At 35.8% G+C, this 23,359-nt stretch overlaps 1 protein-coding gene across 1 annotated transcript in view; it reads left to right on the forward strand.

Annotated features, from left to right (window-relative positions):
• The first annotated feature begins 3,126 nt into the window (after nucleotides 1–3,126).
• IFT43 (intraflagellar transport 43) overlaps nucleotides 3,127–23,359 on the forward strand; it is a 44,723-nt gene continuing 24,490 nt past the window's right edge. The window contains exons 1-4 of the mRNA XM_081758614.1: nucleotides 3,127–3,366; nucleotides 8,957–9,091; nucleotides 19,629–19,705; nucleotides 22,487–22,516. Coding sequence (XP_081614740.1) covers nucleotides 3,322–3,366; nucleotides 8,957–9,091; nucleotides 19,629–19,705; nucleotides 22,487–22,516 — 287 coding nt within the window. The 5' untranslated portion in view covers nucleotides 3,127–3,321. The remainder of the gene's footprint in view (nucleotides 3,367–8,956; nucleotides 9,092–19,628; nucleotides 19,706–22,486; nucleotides 22,517–23,359) is intronic.

The following is a 23,359-nucleotide window of genomic DNA, read 5'->3' on the forward strand; positions in this document are numbered from 1 at the left end:
GTGTTCTTTGTAGTTCACACAATCTAGCAAACACAACATTTTCAATGTCTCTTTCATATGAATAGAATGTGCAACAGGAATAGACCTAACGATATTGCCATTGTGAAGTAAGGCCCGCTATACATTATAGGATAGATCCTAGGAAATCTCTTACGATTTGTCCTAGAGTCAAAATCTTAACGTGTATGACATCAAATCGCATGTCATTTCCTGTGTACTGAACGATCCTATGAGATTTCTCTTGTTTAGAGCACGCTCTATTTCGGAAAGAAAATTCGTAAGATATTGATTTAAGCGACATCAGGTGAGAGAAAGTGAAAACAAAACAAGTGAAAACACAACTGATGAGGTATCTTCTAATCGTGCAGGTTTACTTTAGATGTACCGCTCGAAATAATTGTTGAAAAATTATAATTTGTCACTGTTTCCTAAACGATTTGCGTTGACCGACATGAAAATATCTTACATAGCATAGATAAAATCCCTTAAGGAGACTATGAAAAGCAATTGTTGATAAACTACAATTCTTTTACGATTTGCGTACAAGTACGGGGCCGGATATATAGTATAAAAACTATAGTTCAAGAAACGCAAACCAAATTGTGTTAGGTGGTTTCTGGAAAGTACGAATGCTATCGAACCGACTTATTGCAAGGCGAAGCGGGGGCCGGAGCGTCAGCGAGTGGGTGCGAGCGAAGAAAGCAGGCGCATCACTGAATGTAGTGAAAACGAGTGGGTTTGGGCAATGGTACGAGTTTGAGTAGCATTTGTCATGGTATCGTGGTAGTAGCGCTCCACTTGTAAACATAAATTATAGCTTCTGTAAACTATACAGAAATACACCGGTGGTGGAAATTAGTATCACCGGTCATCTTTCATATGCACTCACTTAGGTAAATGTTTAGCAGAAGGGGTCCAGAAGTAGGCAACACATACAAAATTTACAGGAGAAATGGAAGATGCAAGTACTTAGACCTAACACAACCTAACCAAATCTGACCTAATGAAATTAACTAACTTAAACTAACCTAATATTAATAGAAGTAAGCGAATTTCTATCGCTTTTTGAAAATTGTGCTGGACCCATATACCAATATAATCTAACGTAACATAACCGTAACTAACCTGAACCAACCTACACTAAACTAATGTGAATAGAAACTACCGAAGTTGTAACATTTCTTAGAAAAATTAGTTGGACTCTCTGCTAAATATTGTCTCTCACCTATTTTATCCGTCGTTAAAACATTTATAATGATTTTACACTAGTAACCCTACAGCTGTAAACATAAAATACAGGTGTATTGTTTTGTATTTAATTATGATGTTTGCAAAAAAAATTGTTATTTATAAATATGTCTTTTCATGCAAAGTATTAAATTTTACTTGTAAATCTTCTAAAATGTGGTGCGCTAAAAGATTACCAGCACCCTTCTGACTTTTATGTTTTTTCCTTTGTTCTTTTCTCTTTCTTTCTTTTTTTTATAGATGTATTAAATTTAACAATAAATGTCAGTAGGATGTGCAGTGTGCTTAGCATAATAATTCTTCAACTTTGTACTTTTATTAAATAGAACTACAGTTGATAAACGTCATTCGATCAGACAGGAAAACTCTTCACGTGTATGGCACAAAAGGGTAGGATTTCCTAAAGGTATGTCATAACATTTTTCCGAAGATAAATCCTACGATATTTCCTAGGATTGATCTCGTAGTGTATAGCTCGCCTAAGACGCCTTTCAAACTTGATTTTGATGAATCGATAAAAAGTCTCCAATCAGCTCAAAAGCATTGTAAGCCACATCAAACCATCCTATAAGTACTGGTATGTCACGGCAGTAAACCACTGAACCATGTTTAGCAAAATAATAATAATAATAATAATAATAATAATAATAATAATAATAATAATAATAATAATAATAATAATAATAATAATAATAATAATAATTTCATGTTCTCTTTTCCTATACCAAGAGAAAGTAGTCCCAGATTAAATTCAAGACGTCGCAATATTCGCCTATCGTAAAATGAATGTCAAACTTCTGGCAATTACTAGAATATATTTAAGTTTTCTAGTAGTTTATCCCATGGACATAAGTAGTTTTTCCACTAAACCTTGATTTTTGATTATGTCCAATTCTAAGAAACCAGGCGTGATAGAAAAAACTGATTACACATTTGAAATCAGTATAAAAATCCAGTTCAGAAAATGTTATTTGTTTGAAAACATCGGAATGCATGCAGAGCAGTGTATTTTATAGCTGTGTCATACTGTTCGTAATAAGAGAATCAGTTCATTCGAACCATTAATTTTTCTTACTTTTCTTTCCTTTGCAGTTTTACTACGAACTTTTAATCAATTATTATTTTCATAATAAGTATTAAACAATACAATTTCGGTGATATTGTCCACATGGCTCTATAGCTGCGACCGTATAAGTGCCTTTCCTTTTATTAAAAGATCATTTTATTTATCTGTAAAGTTAGATCCCGAAGTGCATTCTTGTCACGGCGTTCGGTTAGTAACGTTTTTCATCCTATATTTTTCTACTACAAACTTTTAATACTTTACTATATAAAACGTATTATTTCATTTATTGTGCGTTTATACACTATAATCCTTCCACCGTTATCCCTTGCTTGAGCGCTAAACTAAAAGAAGAACACGACGAAGAAATTGGAAAGAAAACAAGGGTTCGAGAGTGACCGTAACGGCGACTGCCTCGTGTGTTGTGGTGCTCTGTGAGGAAGAGAGTGGAGTGGGATTTCCTATCTACACTACACTTACATTTTCTTTTATATTTACACGTACATACATCACCTTCTTTTTTATACTGTTTGTTCTTTTTTAATTTTACACTTCCCACTTTCCTCTAACTTTTGTCCTGTTCAACCTGGCTTTCAGCCCTCTTTCACTGTCTGAACTTCTTTCCCGATTTTGACCTTTTCCTGACTTTGACCTTTTTCCCGATCATGTCCTTCCTTCCCAATTGTGTCCTGTATTTTATTCAATTTTGTTTCTGTGAGGTACACATAAGGCAATTTTGTATTCGTAGCACATATGACTGTAGAGCTAGTGCACCTACCTATTTGACCTATAATGGTCTACGACAAGACAAGACAAAACAGAAGAAGAACGAAGGTGCACAACTCAAGTTCAGAAATTTGGTTACAGTTTATATGTAAACAGTTTATATATAATGCTTACATCTGTAATTGTCGTATAGATTGCGTATTTTCTCTCATGTTTAGATAGAGGCATAAACCTATCTTGTTTGTGTTATTTTAGTGTGAAAGTCTAAAATTGCAGGAGAGGAAATGAGCTGGGATGATGAACTTGACTTTTCACCAACTGGACGGAAGGTATTTATAATTACATTTGTGAACTCTTTAGAAAGAAACTTCTCCTTACATCGACTCACTATCATCGTTGGAGTAAATCCCTTTTCATATCGTAGCAGAATACAATTCAGTGGATTTTAGAACTGACGTCAATGAATCCTTGTCAATGACAAACATCCAGAAATACTCCGTCTGTACTTGGGAGCAAGCTGAAGTGCCTATTTTGGCATACATGCAATTACATTATATGTACCTGTGTGCTCCACAGTATGTCCAGCATGTGAAGGCTTAGATTGCCTTAGGGCAAACCCTTATTTTGACCATTTCGTTCAATTGAATCCTTCAATCAACTAATTCATAAAGGGTAATAGTATACAAGAGGACCTCATTATGTCCAGTGCACGTGCATACTTCCTACTGTTGCACTACGTATGAAAATGATTTTATTACATGTAGAAGTGGTAATAGAACACGCAAGAGACCCAGATCATGTTGTATTCACACTCCAATATGAAGTGTGAATACAACATGATCTGGGTCTCTTGCGTGTTCTATTACTACTTCTACATGTAATAAAATCATTTTTATACATAGTGCAACAGTAAGAAGCATCCACGTGCACGTGACATGCGATATGTGTTTCAAATGCCCCACATATACTCATACAAAATGTACAAGGGCACATTATTATTCTTCGCATACCATATAAAAAACATTCTTAGAAGAACATCTGTAAGTACAAGGGCCATTTTAAGAATGCAATAAAAATTAGGGAGGGAGTACCAAGCGAAAAAGCGCACATATAGCCCGAAGTACAAGGGCTATATTATTGTTAATCACGAAATATAAAGGTCTGGAAAAGTTAATGCCTACAATGACCTACTGAGCAACATAGAAGTGCTTACCGCCAACGTGCTGAAATTTTAATACATTAAACTATCAATCAACACAAAAAATCACTTATTATCTCCAATACAAGATCTGCAATACAAGATTTTAAAGCACAAATATAAAAAAAGATTAAGATCGCACATTTACTTCACGATCCACGCACTTTACTTACTTACACGTACAAATATCACCATTTTCATCTTCTTCCTACCGTACTGCCACCTGCAGAACACAAAGCACAAGCTCCGTCAATATAGGCAGAACCAAAAAAAAAAAAAAAAAAAAAAATGGCACCCCCATGTAGGCGGAACCTCTGTCTAGAACTGCAGGACGTTATACGGCCCGCAAGAAAATCCCGAAAATGCAAATTACCAATAAGCGAAAGAAAAAAAAAGGTAATAGTATACAACAATGCCTCATGATCTGTGCGCGTGGATACTTCCTACTGTTGCACTACGTATAAAAATGATTTTATTACATTTAGAAGTAGTAAGAAGCATCCACGTGCACGTGACATGCGATATGTGTTTCAAATCCCCCACATATACTCATACACTACGTACAAGGGCACATTATTATTCTTCGCATACCATAAAACACAACGCAAACCGACGTACATTTTATTTTATATTACTCAGTAATTAAATGAAAGTCGCATTTTTACCTCATTTTCAAGTTCCTATATCCTCAATGAATAATCCTTAAAAGACTGCACTTCGTAAGTCCTCGCTAAATGATGAGGCACTCTCGTATACTATATCAAAAAACAAAAACAAACAAACAAACAAAAAAAAAAAAAAAACCGCGAGCTCATAAAAACCTCTACGGAATGAGCCCAAACCTTCACGAAACAACCCTTCAAAAACCGGTAATCAATCACGGTAGACCTGTTACTACTGCATACAACTCTCAAACAGTTGAAGAGAGTTCACCGTGCATCAAAATAAACAAGTTGTACGATCCCAAAAGTGAAATACATACGTTGTTCTTTATATTCGTACCACCACAAAAGTGAACGACACTCGCTTTTTTACCCCATTTTTAAGTTCCTAGATGTTCAGTGAATAATCTGTAAAAGACTGCACTTCGTGCGTCCTCGGGAAGTAACGAGGCACTGTCGTATACTATATCCTATTTTACAACTACGGAAAAAATAATAAAAAGTAAATGCCGGATATTTCAGTGCTGCGTGTATAATTCCTCAGCATGCCTCATAAATAATACTTTTGCCCAGTGCTGTAGCCGGAACAAAATTTTCTATTCCATAGATTACTTCCAAACTGCAGCATAATCTCTTCTGACACCCATCCCTTCAAATGACACCAAAAATTCTGAATAGTTTGCATATGTGCCCACTTACAACGTCAGCAAAGTTGTAAGAATGGTTTACAGTCAAATGCTTCCACTGACCACTATCTAACGACGAGTAACCTTTCCAGCAGTCCGTGTTAATACAGGGCCAAGTGATCATTCATGAATAATATTCTCATACTTCGTAACTCCAGACACAAACATGAAACAAAGTAAAAAAAATCGTAAGTACTTCCTACCTAGATCCACTAATAAGACTGCCAATACATTACTTCTGCTCTTTTTAACAAACACTGCAATTCCTCTTAAGGTGCAATAATTTCACAGTGCAACAAAATCTATAAGTATCAATATCAGCACTAATTTCGACAGTCTATATAAATTTAAATATCATACCATTCCTTTATCGGAAAAAAAAAACCGTCGCATTTGACACTGACACCACGATCATAGTAAGAACTTAGAAACGAATGACCTGCACCCACAACTAATCACATGAAATATTAAAGATGGTGACACAAGATAACGTCATACCATAATTCCCCATACAAACAAAGAAATATGACTTAATACCAGCAGCCAAGTTAGGGGAACAGGTAAGCTCTCAAAACTGGAACCAAAAGATCAAATCACTGAATCGAAGAAATGAATGAAATGGTCGAAGTAAAGACTTGCCTGACTTAGTTTCGGGCTTAAGTTTAAAGGTGCCCCTCCAGTTTCAAGTATACAAAAAAGCAGTTAAAAATTAAGAATTGTTAGGTTAGGTTACCCGATAAGACTTAAGTTAGACTAAAACAGTAACTGGAACCGGTTCTCATAAAGCTTCAAGTTTCACTTATATTCAGTAATCCGTTGTTCTCATAAAAATTTAAGGCAAGATTCTAGAACTCAGGTCCCCCTTTCCATTTAGCTGTAATAAAGACAGAAAACAACCATGCCGTGCTGGGCTCTAACCTGTGAATTGGAAACTTGTGCCTGAATATTGCATGTCTCCTATGCCTATAATGTTTAGCTCCAATCCACCTTGTTCACCACACGTATCTGTTTAATCCATTTATTGGTAATCATGATCATTGCATGTTCCCGTCTCCCTGTACATTGCACGTAGGGGAGTTATACACTTCGCATGTACACGAAAATGATAAATGTAAAATAACATATTCTACATCATGCGTTTTCTATGCTACACGCTGATACATCGTATTTACATGTAATGCGAATGTCACACATGTATATTACATATTAATAAACAGGCACTTTTCTTCTTATGTTAATAAACAGGCACAGTAAGTATTTTTCATTCTTATTGTATTGCGAATGTTATCAACAATTTATTCAAGGTACTTTACATGCACATATTCCCTCCATTTATTTGCATGTAAGTGACTACGTGTACATTGCATGTTCTTATTTTAATGTACAGGCTCTGCACAACACGTGTTTCCGTGCAAAATTTCCAACAGAAGTTTAATACTTTTTCTACATATGTAACACCTGAAGACAATGTGCCTGTAATATTTTCTTTACATGTGTTTTCGCCGAAACAGGCGCCTGTATAATGCCTGTCAAAATCTGACAGGCTTTTACAGGCAGTTCCATGTACAAAACATTGCATGTTTCCTCAAAAATTTTCATGATAGCTATCACTAGAGCTACGAAATTCAGGGAATGATTCAGTGTGAAGTGCTCAGATCCTGCCCCATTAAACCTATCACAAGACTTTCAGCAGGCAGTGTGAAAAGTTGTACAAGGCTTAACCCCTTAAGTGTGTAATAACATAGTACAAGTCGAACTGCAAGATGGGCGTTATCTCGCAAAAAAATCAATTATCGTTTGTTTTTAAAAAAATGAAGTTTTTTGTTTTGTGATAATTATAGCATACATATGATGCAGTTGTATGGCATTTATTTTCAATTATCATGTCTGTAGTGTTTTTACTTTCACTGCTCCTTCCTCACAAAGAGGTTCGAAATTCCTGCTGCAAGACGCCATTTCACTCCGAATCAGCGTCTTAAGACGGTTACACACTTGAAAAGATTAACTCATTGCTGAAGAACTGAAACCAGGACTTCAGCTGAACGATTCGGCACTACACTTATGAATACTTTATGTTATCCTATCTCAATTTCCTCAAAACTCATGCATCTTCGATCAGTCTCTCGCAGTGATTTTTGCGCGTCACGAATTTAGATTTATCTATCTGAAATATTATCCTGGACCTGAGTAGAGACGTCTGAGCACTAGTAAACGCAAACTCCACTGCAGAAGTTAAACTAATCAACACAAGCTTTTGACGCGTTACCAAGAGTCCATTGATACTTGGACAACTGTTTAAGCAGGAATAAGCCTCTAGCCGTGTTACCACAAAATAATTGAGCTTTGCTCTACCGAAGAAAGTACAATTGAAAATGGAAGAGGAAATCTTCTTTTTGCAATGGTTTGTACCCTTTGTCGACAAAACTCATTCCTTTTAAGAAAATTGCTTCTTTGCCACTCCATGTACCCAGAGGAAACATTCCATGATCTTGAAGTAATGTGAGTATGTTGTTTCCACCTATATCTATTGTTATTTCAACGACCTTATATTCAGTCAAGTCGCAGCGACTGCAGACTGGTATAAACATAATAATACCACTTGCCAACGTCACGCGAATTTATTTATGTTTCTTTGAACATTACCTCTACACTTCATACTAAATAGTTCTTTGAACATGTTGTGTTCTTCGCTGGCCGTACCAGATATACGACAAGGTCACTCCAAGTAAGTGCTACACTAGGTATGTAAAATATTAATGAAATAATAGTGCGAGAGTCATTAAAGTAAGGTTTGATCACAAATTAAGGATATGGGATCAAATTTATGCGCAAGTTAAAAATTCACATTTTTTGCTGCAGATACTGCCCAATATCTGTTATACTTTTTCTTTCACATACCCAGTGATGATTTCAGTTGGTGGGCCGGCGTATAATCCCCCTCCCCGGAACTATGAAAATACCTCTCAAGTAACTGCGAATAATATCCGAGACAACTTACACGTAACAACATATTACAATTCATAGTCTTCTAAACAGCTAGGTACGTTTCTTTCTTAAAAATACGGGGTGACCCAAAAGTAGGTATATTGTCCCGTACTGATCAACTCATTGCTTTTTATATTATTTCTTATTGTTATCCATCAGGTAGATATAGTTTCTTTATTATTTGTTCTTAATGCCTTTTTACTTATATAAGCTCGGAACAGCCGAAGCAAAAAAAAAAAACTATAAGCTAGAATGTTATATTTGATCAATGTAGGGGTGTACCTATTTTGGGCCGGTGTAACTCATTATTTACTTCTCTTTGAATATTTAGTTTAGTTGAATAAGTTGTTATTTTATTTGTTAGAATATTTATTTATATATTTCCTAGGCTCCACCACGTAAAGGAAGGCGTGCAGGAAATGCAGTAAATTCTTCTGACGAAGTTGGATCAAGTGATGATTTATTGGATAGCCCTGTTCAAAGTCCTTCAGAAAAACCGTCAGCAATAGATCTGAGTTTAGAGGTGCGTAAAATGTTGACAATAAAGTGATAATTGTAAATCAACTGTCCATTTTTATACATTTCTCAGAAATGGAACGAAAATTTCCCGATGATTTTGTAACCGCTTTCCGGATTTGTTCCTGACGTCCCATTAACGAATATTTTCAAGAGATCTGAACTTATCTGGTTAAGGCTTTAAATAACATTTCCAGAAAGGGATTACAGAACTTTTCCCGGATCACTCTCCGATCTCAACAATGAAATAAGCATAAAGCACCGAAAGGTTTGGATTTCTCGTCTCGAAACCCTCACGGACATCCAGACGATCGCTCAGACCACGACACACAAAAATATCATTCACACATGCAACGAAAACACATTAAATGAAATAATACTATGCTTATTTATTAAATGCACTATGTGTAATATATATATATATATATAAGAAAAACAATCACAACACTAAACACTGATATGGATGTAGACACTTAACATTTCACGATATGATAGCCCTTTAAAATTATATCACTTATATAGACATATGAATGAAGTATTATATTTTGGGGATCACCGCAAGTACTTTTCTCACACTGTTAAATAATGCACATTGGAATTAGTATTGTGGGGTAACACTGAAAGTAATCCCACGACGTAAGTCCTTGCGCCTACGCTGAGAATTCACTAAAATACCAAGGTGGTGTATCCATGGAACGAATATCTGTCGGCACGGTATTAAAATCGAAAAGTTACTGATTCGAAATGGGTCAAAGGACCCGGGACTTTACCAGGGGGCTAGCCGCTGAGTAAGTCCTTGGGCAGCTACTTGACTTATGCCTCTTTGCGTAATTCTGTAGCGAATTAAACGAACGTGTTGGCTGTATCGACACAGGGAGAAAACTTAAGAGTTGAGGTGCTCCAGATACGAGACGGGTTGATCAGCTGGTCAATGTTGGCAGTTCATTTTAAAATGTGATCAGGTTAAACCACCTGTATGAATATGCAAATTAAATGTTGAAAGAATTTGCGTTAATTCACAGTTCACTGGTCACAATGTAAAAGAAGACTACAGTACTTCGATCGTGAGAACTTCAAGATAAAAACTGGCTGAACAATATTACTTGGCGACGGTCCTGCTAGGTCGCACCTGTCATGCTAGCATTACCATAAATAATTGAAGAAAGCACTTAATTTAGTTCCATGCAATCATATAATGAGTAAGAAAGAAACAGTGAAGTATCCAGATAGACGAAATACATTTCTCACGCATATAACTCACCAAATGAATGTGGTCTTTGTTACTCACTAAAATCTTCTTACCGTGAAACAACGTTTCACATTGGTGAACGATGAAATACTCTATTGTTCTAATTCGTGGGAGAGAAATCGAGTTATTAGCAGTTCCCATCAAAGAAAAGAAATTATTTGCGTCGCAAAAATAAAAGTTTAAATCAAAGAATGGTTTCTGTCTTTCCAAAATATACAGTGTGTCCACAAAAATTACTAATATAACCTGGTGACAGTTATAATTTCAACAGTTAGCTGCAAGTGCCATCTTGAAAGATAAGTTTTAATTGCACGTAGTTATTTTTAAATAGTGATGACGCGTGACTAAAGTTTAAGGGGCTTCAAAACGAAACATTCCAATTAAAACATTCGAACAGTGATCTAACCAGCTTCTTTTTGTCTTTCTAATTATTTGTAATATTGCTCGTTTCTCCGTAATTTTCCACGGTCACATTTTGAAAGCCTTTAGTTATCTCTCATTGTTTTCGTTTATTCTCCTTATGACCATCAGGTCGGCCATAACGACTCATTTATTGGACAAACTGTATATTCTCGTCGACTTTAAATCATCATCCCAAATTAATATTTTATCCGGAAGTAAAAGAAAAAAAATAATAATTCAAGTTTTTGCTTTGCTCTGAACGCTTTATAGCAGGTGAGAAACTATTTCTTTTCTTTGCATACAGATGTCTTTCAGACAGACTGACGCCGTCAATAATACAAAGAAACTGCTCTTTATTAAACTAAATGTTTATTTAATTATTACAGTACTTCGGAGAACCAAACTTTTTATCTTTTCTTGAGTGAAGCTACCAACTCATGATTTTGGCCACTAAGACTATTTTGTGTATTTTCATATAAATGATTATGAACGCTTGGAAACCTTTTTAAATACAAAATTGTTAGATTGGCAGGCCAGGTGCAACGGTCGCCACACTAACGCTTTATTATCTCAACTACGGTGAGAACTGTGCATGTAATCTGTGTGAATTGCAGACAGAATTGCCAATCTCCACGATTGCTAATCTATGTTCATTTTATTAAACTGTTTTATATTGGACTAACATGTGAGATATCCGTTAGTTATAGATTGAATTCCTAATGTTGGTCTGCAACACTGTCTCAATACTGAGGTCTCAGTTACCCACGGGACTAAAAGACGTGTTGCCAGAACTACTCAATATATCATATTTGTATTGATTATGAATATAAATCTTGTGAATTTTCCATAGGAAATCGTGAAAGACAAAGCCAACCAAAGACATTCTGTAGGGATTTTTCCGGACGTTGATAGAAGCAAGTAGTTCGCGCTTAGCTTCTACGAAGGAAAGCACGTGAAAGCTTCCTTGGAATGAACTTACTGGTATTCTAGTTCATATATGGCTTCGATTAAGTATTAAATAAATTTGTACGACTACAACCACAACGTACAATAGAAGAAGTGAACAAAATGTATTCTTTATAATTTTATAAAGTGCGTCGTTCTTGAAGTAACAAAGACCTCGCTGAAAATTGGTGTTTTACCACCATACTTACTGCCCCTGTTCTACAGTGAAAGCCCGAATCGAAATGAACAGTGTATTGGTGCATTGTGATAAGAAGAATAATCATAAGGACTATATTCTAAGTTCTTTCATTTACCATGATATATCTTGTGTTTGTTTCTTCTTTGTTTCACTAAGTGTTTCATATTTCTGAAGTGTGTGTGTAGTGTTGTTCGCTCAAGCATTCGTGCTTTATCAAGTGGGAATTTATATATATATATATATATATATATATTCAATAAATAGGAGGGCCGCGGTGGCTCAGTGGTAGAGCGTTCACCTCTAGTGCTTGGGGTCCTGGGTTCGATCCCAGCCCCCGCCAAGTGAACTTTGTGGTGGACAAACACCGTGTGCGTGGGTTTTCTCGGGGTCCTCCCGTTTCTTCCCACTCTCTTCATTCCACCATGTCATTCATTACTCATCATCACCGTCTCCTTTAGTCTAACCGGCATAAGCGTGGGACGTAAAACTCAGATTTCATTTCATTTTTTTCAATAAATAAGAATTCGTTTAAGGTAATTTTTTCTTTTTTATATATGTGTTTTCGAATACTTATGGAATCATCAGCTTGCCAGACGTATATATGCATACATGTGAGCAAAAGAAAAAACAAACATTGATTTCCGAACCACTGACACTATCCATGTTGTATCACTTATTTTCTATTGTTATGAGTTTGCACATGAACAGGACGTGAACTCTGAACCAGGTTGTTATCAACTGTTTCTTTAGGGACTATTCTAGGAGCCAGTGCACAGGGGAGACGGTAGGTTGCATCCTTATTTCAATTGTTTAAAGCAGTCTTCTCAAACTTTTCCGAAGGGGGCACAATGGCATAGCACTTACTTCTGGTGCGTAGGATCCCTGGTTCCAATCTGCAGCCAAGTTAGTTTGTGGTGGGCAACATTGTATCTGAGTTTTCTCGAGGTACTCCCGTTTGCTCCCATCTTCTCATTCCATCAGTTTTTCCATCATTATTCACTTGCATTAATTATCAATCTCCTTTAGCCTAAAAGGCATAAACGTGGGACGTTAAACTGAAAGATTTCATTTCATTTTAAACTTCTTTGAAGTAGGGACTATTGTTATTAGTCAGAATGTTCTGTGGACCACGATGTCCTTGTCCTCCTCCAAAAGCCAGTTTATCAGAATTTATATATTAATCCTTTGAGAATATGCTAATACCAGTATATTCATATTTTAAACTAGTATTACCTGATTTCGTATAATTTTAATTTTGATATTAATAGAAGAAAATGTATATTAGTATCTTTTAGTAATTGAAGACTATCAATATATTATACAATAGAAGGGATAATAAATTTCACCAAATATCCATCTTGGAAGAAGGGGAAAGACACCTGGTTATGTAACTTGAAAACTATTTGAAATTCTGTTATATTGTGTGATATGAAATTGACTTTTCTTGTACTAATGTTAAATCTAAGAAGAGTTAAGTTGATTTTGAGTTTAATGTCCCTTTCAGCAGCGAACTATATGAGACGGAACCTACTGATTAACATGGAATCCGAACTACATGAGCTCCCGCCGGGAATCGAACCTGTGTGTTCCACGTCGAAGGCACGTATGCTAACCGCTTAGCGACGATGAATCTAAGACGACCACGAGTCAGACCTCAAGAACTACTCGTTATTCGCGAACTATAGTTTGAGAAATACTAATGTAAAATACAATACTTCATAGGGGGCAAGGTGGTTCAGTGGTAGAGAGCTTACCTCTGGTGTATGGGGTCCCTCGTTCGATCCCCGGCCAAGCAACTTTGTGCTAGACGACATCGTATCCTTGGGTTTCCTCAAGATAATCCCGTTTCCTGTCACATTATCATTCCACCAATTCTTCCATTATCATTCACTTGCCGTAATCATCGTTTCCCTTAGCCTAACGGGCATAATCGTGGGACGTGAAACTGAAATATTTTATTTATTTATTTATTTAAAGAAAGAAGAAAATGTAATATACTGGGTTTATACAATATATTAAAGAATATACATAAACATACTAAATTACGTTCAATACTTCATTTCATTTTCAATACTTCATATGAATTATTATATATTAGCATTTTTAACTCTTTAATCAAAGTATCGTATATAAATTCTTGTATCTAGGGAAATTGTTCAGATATACGTCTGAAATCGCAACAAATATATATACAGGGTTTGTCCGGGAAGTAATAGGACTGATTTTATTCCGCTATGACTGTACTTCGGAGCGTGCGCGCACCGACTGGATCCGGTAGAGGGCGTTCCTAGCTAACGAACGAGCGGCTGGTCAGTTGTCTCCGAGCACACGGAAAGTCAGGACAGGCTTTTTCGCGCGACGTGTTTCTGTGAGTGGTGCAAGCCGAAAATGCAGCGTTCGTTAGAGCAGAGGTACGCGATTAAATTCTGTGTTAAACTCGGTAAATCTGCGACAGAGACGTTTGATATGATCAAGCAGGCTTACCCAGATTATGCTTTAGCAAGAAGTGGTGTGTTTCGGTGGCACAAGGCCTTTTCGGAGAGCCGGGAAGAGGTCGCCGATGAAGACCGTGCCGGAAGACCTTCGACTTCGACAAACACCGACAATGTGACTCGTGTGCGCGAAGTTTCGAACTCAGACCGTCGACTAAGCATTCGTTTAATTGCCCTGACGTTAAATTTACCAAAAACTGTGGTTCATGAAATTGTGACGGAGCATTTGAACATGCGCAAGGTGTGCGCGAAGATTGTCCCAAAAGTGCTCACTGACGACCAGAAATTGCGGCAAGTGGAATTGTGCCAAGAAAATTTGAACATGTGTGAAAGTGACCCCCAATTTTTGAATATCGTAATCACAGGTGACGAATCATGGATCTTTGAGTATGATCCCGAGACAAAGAGACAATCTTCTGAGTGGCACACGCTGGCGTCTCCTCGCTCAAAAAAGGGAAGAATGAGCAAATCCAAAGTGAAAACGATGCTCATTGTCTCTTTTGACATCAAAGGCATCGTCCACCATGAATTTGTTCCTCCTGGACAAACCGTCAACGCCAGGTTTTACGTGGAAGTGCTCAAGAGACTCAAACGAAGGGTCAATCGGGTCCGACTGGAAGCTGCACCACGACAACGCCTCGGCTCACACCGCCTTTCTTGTGAACAGCTACCTGACCAAGGCCGGCATCCCAACGCTTCCGCAGCCGCCCTACAGCCCAGATGTGGCCCCCCGGACTTCTTTTTGTTTCCTCGCCTGAAACGCCCGATGAAAGGCAAGCATTTTGAGACGACAGAGGGGATCCAAGCAGCTTGCACCGCGGCTCTCAAGGCTATTCCGGAGAATGACTTCCGTGACGCCTTCAATGCTTGGAAATCGCGCTGGCAGCGCTGCATCGACACAGAAGGAGCCTATTTTGAAAGTGTTTAAAGAATTGTAACGATTGGCTCAATAATTTTTTAAAATCGACTCAGTCCTATTACTTTCTGGACAAACCCTGTATATATATATATATATATATATATATATATATATATATATATATATATATATATATATATAATAATTCAAATTTAGTAGAAAATGTACAAATATAATAGACTTCAATTTGATCTTTCTAATCACTTTCCTTTTCTTCCTTTTAGCGGTTTTTGAACAAACAACGAACATTTACCCACTACTGTTACCAGTATTTGTCTCTTTTTAACTAAACAATAAACATGGAAAACAATTATTTTGTTAGATTATTCACAATTACAAGCCAGTCATTTTTTGGCCTAACTATCCTATTTGAATGTCTTGATAACTTTGTATCTGTTTTTTCTTGTCATACACCAATATGATATCGGCTCATTCGCATTGTTTATTTCATTTTTTGTAGACAGTGATGAAAAATATAGTCAACTGGGCTTGTAATAAAGCCAGAAATGTTATTTGAGTACACAACATAATCTACGTGCACTAGAGAACATTTCAACGCAAATTATCTGGACTCCACTAGCCCCCAAATATAGTTACAACTTCTTTTAATAATAATAATAATGCTGAATGAAATTATCGTCTCGGTTGTCATGTTTGTTAGTAACCATTTTTATTGGTTCTTTCAACACGGTTCGGAAAATCAGTAACCGTAGAGTGAGAAACTATTCAAACAGTTTGTGCATCATCTCAGCGGCAACAAATACAGTAGCTGGGATTTGAAAATTATTTCCGAAAAAGAAATTAATGAAAATGTAACGTAAGAAAATAAGGACAGAGTACACAAATCAATTCTAAATAGACCAAACGTTAAGATTTGTTGATTAAAAGAAATGAAAGATTTAACTTACGTTATGTGTCAAATGGTTATGTAAATCTCATAAAGGTTTCGACAACTGCTGGTGCCTTTCTCTGTTAAAAAGTCTAGCAATGAGATATCAAGGTCTCTATTAACAAAGATATAAGCTCACAGTACTCACCGTCAGAAGTTTACATTTACAATTCTCAGAGACATGTATATTAGAATTAATAATTTCTAAACGTACTTTATTTGTTTACTTCCAATATGTAATGCAATATTAATTGTAATATTTCGATGTTCCCTGGCATCTTCCTCAGTAGATCTGGGTAATTTATACGCTACTTATGCCAAGTTTCGTCTTCTGTTTCAGTGTTACTTCATAATAAATTTGTTAAGTGTTCATTAAATAATGTAAATAATAACATGTTTTGAATAATTCCCAGGCACGTTAAAGAAGTGTGTAATCGTCTAATTTTAATGCACAAATAACATTTAACAAAGATTTAAGATTATAACAGGATCTTCATAAAGTGCATGTCAAAAATGAGCAAAATTTCTATAAACTAGCACAAAATTGCATCTCTCTTTCTATGAAACATCTACATAATTCTGTCACAGCATAGAATCTTCCAAAAGATCGTCATTGTTTACCTTGCACATGGAATAGTCCAAGATGAAATTTTAAGAAGTGAAATGCATCTGTACTACTATAAATATACCACATTGACTTGATCCCTAGTCTTCCGTTGCAAGCGCTGCTATCGGCTGAAGGAAATCCACTCGCTTTCTCTCGCTTAGCAACAGCTGAACCCTTATTGGCTCAACGCATGGGTGTGTGAGGGTGTTAGCTTTAGTTCGCATTTTTGCCACGGCTCAAGACATTTTGGTCACAGCACAATACTTCTCCTAGCTTCTCTCTTTTTTTTTTTCTTGCCTTTGCTGGGTGAGCGAGGAAATGTATGTATATCTTACAATGGTACTTAACTTCCTAATTTTCTTTTTCCTCTTTATATTTTACTAGTTTATTGTTCGTTTGTTCTTTAAGGAAAACAGAGCCTTTTTTTAAACGGGCCAACCATAATGATACACAAAAGTGTGAACGGAACCTAAATCTAAGGGAAGAAAATAGGATTCACAGTTAAAAACTTTCCACGATGACTTAAACAGATAATTGCCATTTTAAGATGAAAAGACGTAGCTTGATTGTATTGACTGATATTTAAGTGAGTTTTCCTTGCCTTTCTGGCACCCTGCATGTATTTTTATTATTACACAGAATCTGCTCTTCAATGAATGAAAAATTTACCACTACTCGTTGAATAGATTGTCAGAAAATTATATATATCAAGGAAAACAATAACAACCATCTTTAACTCTTTCGGGCACAGGCTGCCAGAGTAGCACACACGGGTGTGTCACTTTTTTAATCCGCTCCTGTGTGGACACTAAATAATATATCGAGATATATATATATTTTTCTGACTAAATATGATTGAACCATAGTTTATCATATTAGTTTCTTTTTCTTCTGGGTATCGAATTTCCTTCTCAAATTTCAGCCCAAAGTCAACATTCGAGAATTTTGATTTATTATTATTATTATTATTATTATTATTATTATTATTATTATTATTATTATTATTATTCCCTGTAGCTTCCTTCGTTGTAGAGAGCTTTCCTTAAGACTTGTCATGTAGATACCTCGGATGAATACCTAACTGTTGTCATCAATTGAACCGGCCCTCGCACAGTGTTGCCAACTAGGGAAATTAAAATTTTCCTAAATTTGGGCAAAAAATTCGAAATTTTTGCTTATAAATCCGTACCTATACGTCCGAGCGCAAGTCAACTTATGCCAGTCGAACATTGGTCCTTACTGAACAAAAGTGGTACAGACTGTTACAATGGAGTTCTTAGGGAGCGCACGAGAAATTCGTACTTTGGTTCTAACCCTTGATTTTTCTAGTTTTTCGCTACTATTCTGTTTACCATTTTTTTTTAAAATTAGAATCTTTGTTTCTTAAATATCTCCATGATACTTGTAGGATGTATTAGTGGTGTACCAATGTTTATTTTAAGATAGTTTGCGTCTGTCTGGTAGCAATGTTGCCAGCCACAGAAAATTCCCGATTTTAGGGAAAGATTTTGGAAAAATGCCTTTTTTTGTCTCTATTATTTCCCTCTTGTTGGCTACATTCGAACGAACATACCACTACTGAAAGCCTTGTCCTTAGCCTACACAACGCACCATAAAAAGTTTCGGTACGATAATTAGGGGAAGTACAGTTGAGGTTTATAATAAACCATGTTCTGTAAATGGTGAGAAAATGGTGAATTTCTGATAGAATGAGATTTTTTTTTTTAATTTCATACTTTATTAGTCACCATGATACTTGTAGTATGTATTAGTGAGGCACCAAGGTGTATTTTCAGATAGTTTGTGTCTATCTGGTGGCAGTGTTTCCAGCCAAAAATTCCCGATTGTAGGTGAAAAATTCGGAAAATTTTATTTTTTCCCTCTATTATTTCCCTCTTGCTGGATACATTGGAAGAAACGTACCACCCTACGTTGGCCTACAGAATGCCCCATAAGAAGTTTCAATAGGATAATTAGGGAAGCTGTAGCCCTGGCATATATGTTGATTTTTGTTTCTGAGGCGTAAGAAGTCTCAAAATTTCATATGTATGATGACAGAGAATTTTTTTCTTTCTCTCTTTGTATGACAGCCAGCAATTTCAGGTTTCCACTGTACCTTGCTAACACACCAAAGATTTTTTTAGATGATTTAAACTCGTGTAGCATCAGTGATGCCAGCTACAAAAATCTTGAAGTTCGGTTAGGCAATTTTTTGTAAATTTTCACCCCTACATTTCCTTCAATAATTTCCCTCTGGTAGACAACATTGCAATGTAACTTACACCAAAAAAATAGCTACATCCCTTTTCTTAAAAAAAAAAAAAAAAAAAAAGTCTTAACCATATAAATCGGATGAATAGTTTTTGAGCAATAAGTCACTTTCTGAAAATGTAGAAGAACGTCAAAAAATGACTTGGATTCGAAAGTGTTAAACCATTACAGTTATAGAGGGAGCACGGTTAGTTTACAACGTTGAATTCAGGTTTATTATCTTGGAGGATACGTTTGAAAATTTAGATGCATTTCAGAAATTATTTTCCTTATCAGTTCATGCAGGCTGTTACACAAAAGTATATTTTCTCGGGAGGTGAAGCAGCATTCTCCCTCCTTTGTTGCAACACTGTTTAAACCGTTACCGCAAATTGTCATTTGTTTTTATGAATTCATATTTGCAGGGATGACAGTCACGGATTTTCCTCTAGTTTCTTAAGAAAAGCAGAATATTCTAAACTAGTTGGCAAGTACAGTAATATTTCTGTGTTTGAAATTATTGTTTCTATTGTAAATAGTATCTGATTGTTATGCAATACTACATATTAAGATTTTTTATTTTCTGTACCAGGATGGCAGTGTGCCTGTACCGCCCCCACGCTCTCGCAGAACTGGAGGCTGGGCAGATGAAGCAATTAAGTCCGGAAAGTAAGTTATTAGGTGTTAATAATTCAAAACAATAGTTCTGAATTACTTTCACAAATCCTAATTAATGCGAGGACTGTATACTTTTTTATTTAAAATCTTGGGAAATGCCATTTGGTAGGCCAAGAGAAGACAGGAGGATAGTATAAAACAATTCAAGAAAATGAGCACTGACTTGAATGCCTACCTAAACTACTACCCTGAGGTATTTAAATGACAGAGGATAAAATTAATTGGAGTTGCAGCAGATTCTTTAGGTTTCTTAACCCAGAGAGTAAAATAGTTTACTCATTTACTCTAGAAATCCACAGAAAAAAGAAAATCATTATTTGGAGGTATTTTCGTATAGCTGACTAATTTATAAAGAAATGTCTGCAGTTTAGCAGGGAGGAACTCTTCAAACCAGCGATCATTTAAAAACTGTATTAAAAATTCATTAATTGTATACTTTACGTTTAGATGATAATTTGAAAAAAAAAATATATATATATATATATGTACTATGTCATAATATCAGTAACTTTACTTGCCGTTGGAGTGCTTTAAAATTGGTATATTCATTGTATTTGTTTTTTCACTGTTTAAAGTTTTATTTATGATAGTTTCGAGTTTATCTTTCTCTTTTGGCTCTAAAGCAATCAGTTTCCAAGTGATCGATGTATGACATAGGAGCATGCTTTTACAATCTGAGAAAAACAGAGGAAAGGACGGGAGGGAATGACTAGGAGAATGGGATAAGTAAGTGTTGTCAATGTGCTCCTAAGTAATGAACCCAGGAGTAGTATACTTGCAAAACTACCGACTACGTTATTGATATTCTTCTGCGTTTCACCACTGTCCTTTGTCAACGTCACGCAGGTTATCTGTAAGCTCTTTCCCCTCCCTGTGTTATTTTCAGAGAAGCGGAGCAGCAAACTGTGATGCTTAAAGCATTCAATTGAAAATTACTGCTTAAGAGATCGAGAAAAAACTGTTGATAATCGGATAAATTGTGATATTATGATAGATATGCCGTACTTCACGTACACTATTTTTTAATTTTATTTATTTATTTTATTTTATTTATTTTTTTAAGTTTTGTTTTTCTCCTTATGCAATATCAGGTTTATGGAAGACTGGACTTACTATTAACGGGAACTCTGAGCTACGACCGGAGCTAGAATCCAGTGCAATAGCCAGGTGCATAGACCATCATGTAAGCTCAGCCACATCCTACTCTCACTTATCTTTCCTTCAAGGAAGCTGGTTGACAGGACCACACCACTGGACCCTGCTGCAATTTTTCTCGTTATTGCAGTTAAATGTAAACCCTTGAAGATTGGTGGCTGTTACTTCCCTTCAGATATTATTCGAGAATATTTTCCTGAGATGATATTCCAGTTCCTAGCATTGTAGTCCTCCAATCTTGAGCGCCGTATCATCAATTTTACTGAGTCGTATCTTCCTCCTGTAATGAATTTTGTACAATGAAAATCCAAGGGTGCTGCTAAATGCCTTTCGACCGTTCATTCATTGTTGATTATTTTCGAACAGGTAACCCTCGAGAATACCATTCGTATAACTGTTACGAACAGGTCAGTATGTACATTTCAGGCATCTTGAACCATGCTCCTCATTGGTACCTATGTATATGATGAAATAGAATAATAAATTGAAATTCCTTCACTAATAATGAATGTTGCGTGATAATATTACGGATAGTTTTTGAATTTAAAGAATTTGTCAAGTAAAATACAATACATCCTATCCTCAACTTTACATTTAAGTTCATTTACGTGTCTTCCTTTTTATTCACGTTTCGTACATCAAAGTATCTTTATTTGCCCTGTTTTAAGTGTAAGTTATTAGGTAATTAATAAACCCTAAATTTTTAGTTCTCTCTCTCTGACTGAAAAAAAAAAAAAAAGCCAGCGTGATGCTTAGTTAGAAATTGCACAAGCTATAGCTAGAATCAAATTTACTTCAGTATCCTTCTCTACCATCGGAGCTGCGCTATGCCATCTATATGTGTAGAGGCTGTTTCTTATGTATAAAGATATGTTGTCCCTCATAAAATGGAAAGAAATGGAATTCCTCAGTCTGTAGGAATATCACACATTTCATGTGATAATGAGTACTGCAGTATATAATGCTAGGAAGTATATTTTCAATCCACTGTTTCCCTTCTAAATGATATCCGTTTTTAAATGATATCCAAGAAAACGCTTGAAATATTTGAGATTACAATCAATGTGAGATTAGTTCACAGGTATTTGATTTATATCGGGGAGGCCATATTTACAGGCGAGTTTTTATTTCTTTATTTAACAAACTGCGAGCCTGATTGCAATAAAAACAATGAGAAAAGGTAGTAAGAAAACGGATGTGGTGTATGTATATACCCTGGCATTCTCCTAGTAGAACTTAGTGAAAGCTCTAGGGAACCTCCCTTAAGATGGATGGCCATATCAAGCCCATAGGCAGAGCACAGGACGGGGATTAGGGGGCGAGATCATTTTTGCAAGGGGCTGATTTGGTTTGAGTTCACTTTACATTCATACGGGGAAACAACTGAAAGTTTCCAGGGGAGCTGAAACTGGTTGGCCACACTCTAGCTTCGGGCCTGGACCACATCATTCATATCCAGATGACTTGATTGCGAAGTAATAATGATAAATCCTACTTGCGCTTACTCGATTTGTTTCTGCAGTTTAAGCCATATAATTATTTAATTAAATAGCGTAAAAACATGAAGTATTTGATTAATTTGCTTGTTATTCTTATCCAGTTCTGTTTATTTTTCAGGCGAAAAAGTGCTATGCATTTTACTGACCAGTAAGTATATTTTTATGACAATTTATTGTATTAAAACAAAATCTTAAATAGCTTAATTATTCTCTTTATTATCTGGTAGGATAAATATCAAATATGAATAGGATAAATATCGAATGTTTGTATTTACTCAGGCAGCTGTTACTGTAAACATTTCTGCGACCGGTTTGTCACTTTCTTCAGAACGACTTCTTTTTCAGGAATTTTACGTTTTTGCTTAAAGGCAACTTTCCTACACTGTAGAATAAATTATTGTCAGAGCTATCTTCTTCCACACTTTGAATATACTTCTTTACTTTTGAAAAAACACACTGAAGGATTAATGATATAAAGAACCTAGTTTTCTTTCATTATCCACTTCAGTTGCCTCCTTTATACTGTATTCAAATTTAAGGAATAAGAGTCGGTGTATTTAAACTTTGTACTACTGGTATATTAATTATTGCTTATGGAATATTGTAAAATTAGCTTAAACCACATTTACTGAAGGGTTGTATATAAAGATTACCATCTATTTCTAAATCCAAGACGAGCGATTTCATGCCTAAAAGTATGGAATTGTCTTGCTTTCGCGACATACACAGTGAAGTTTTTCTTTACTGAACAGAATCACGAGCTTTCTTTATGCTCTAACATCACACACTTCCTTGCTTATCACTTTAGCCTTGAACGTTCGCAGATTCAGTGGTCCTTTTAGTGAGGAAGAATAAGAAAGGTCTCTGTTTTATCTTATTTCTAGTGTAATGTTATATTAAGTTCTTAAAATGTACCCAGTTTGTGCTATAGATTTTTTTTAAGACTTCCAGACTATACTATGCGTAAGTGTTGGAAGTATTATAGAACGGC

The sequence above is a fragment of the Thermobia domestica genome, chromosome 5 (genome assembly GCF_964235325.1).
Source record: "Thermobia domestica chromosome 5, izTheDome1.hap1.1, whole genome shotgun sequence".
Lineage (NCBI taxonomy): Eukaryota > Metazoa > Arthropoda > Insecta > Zygentoma > Lepismatidae > Thermobia > Thermobia domestica.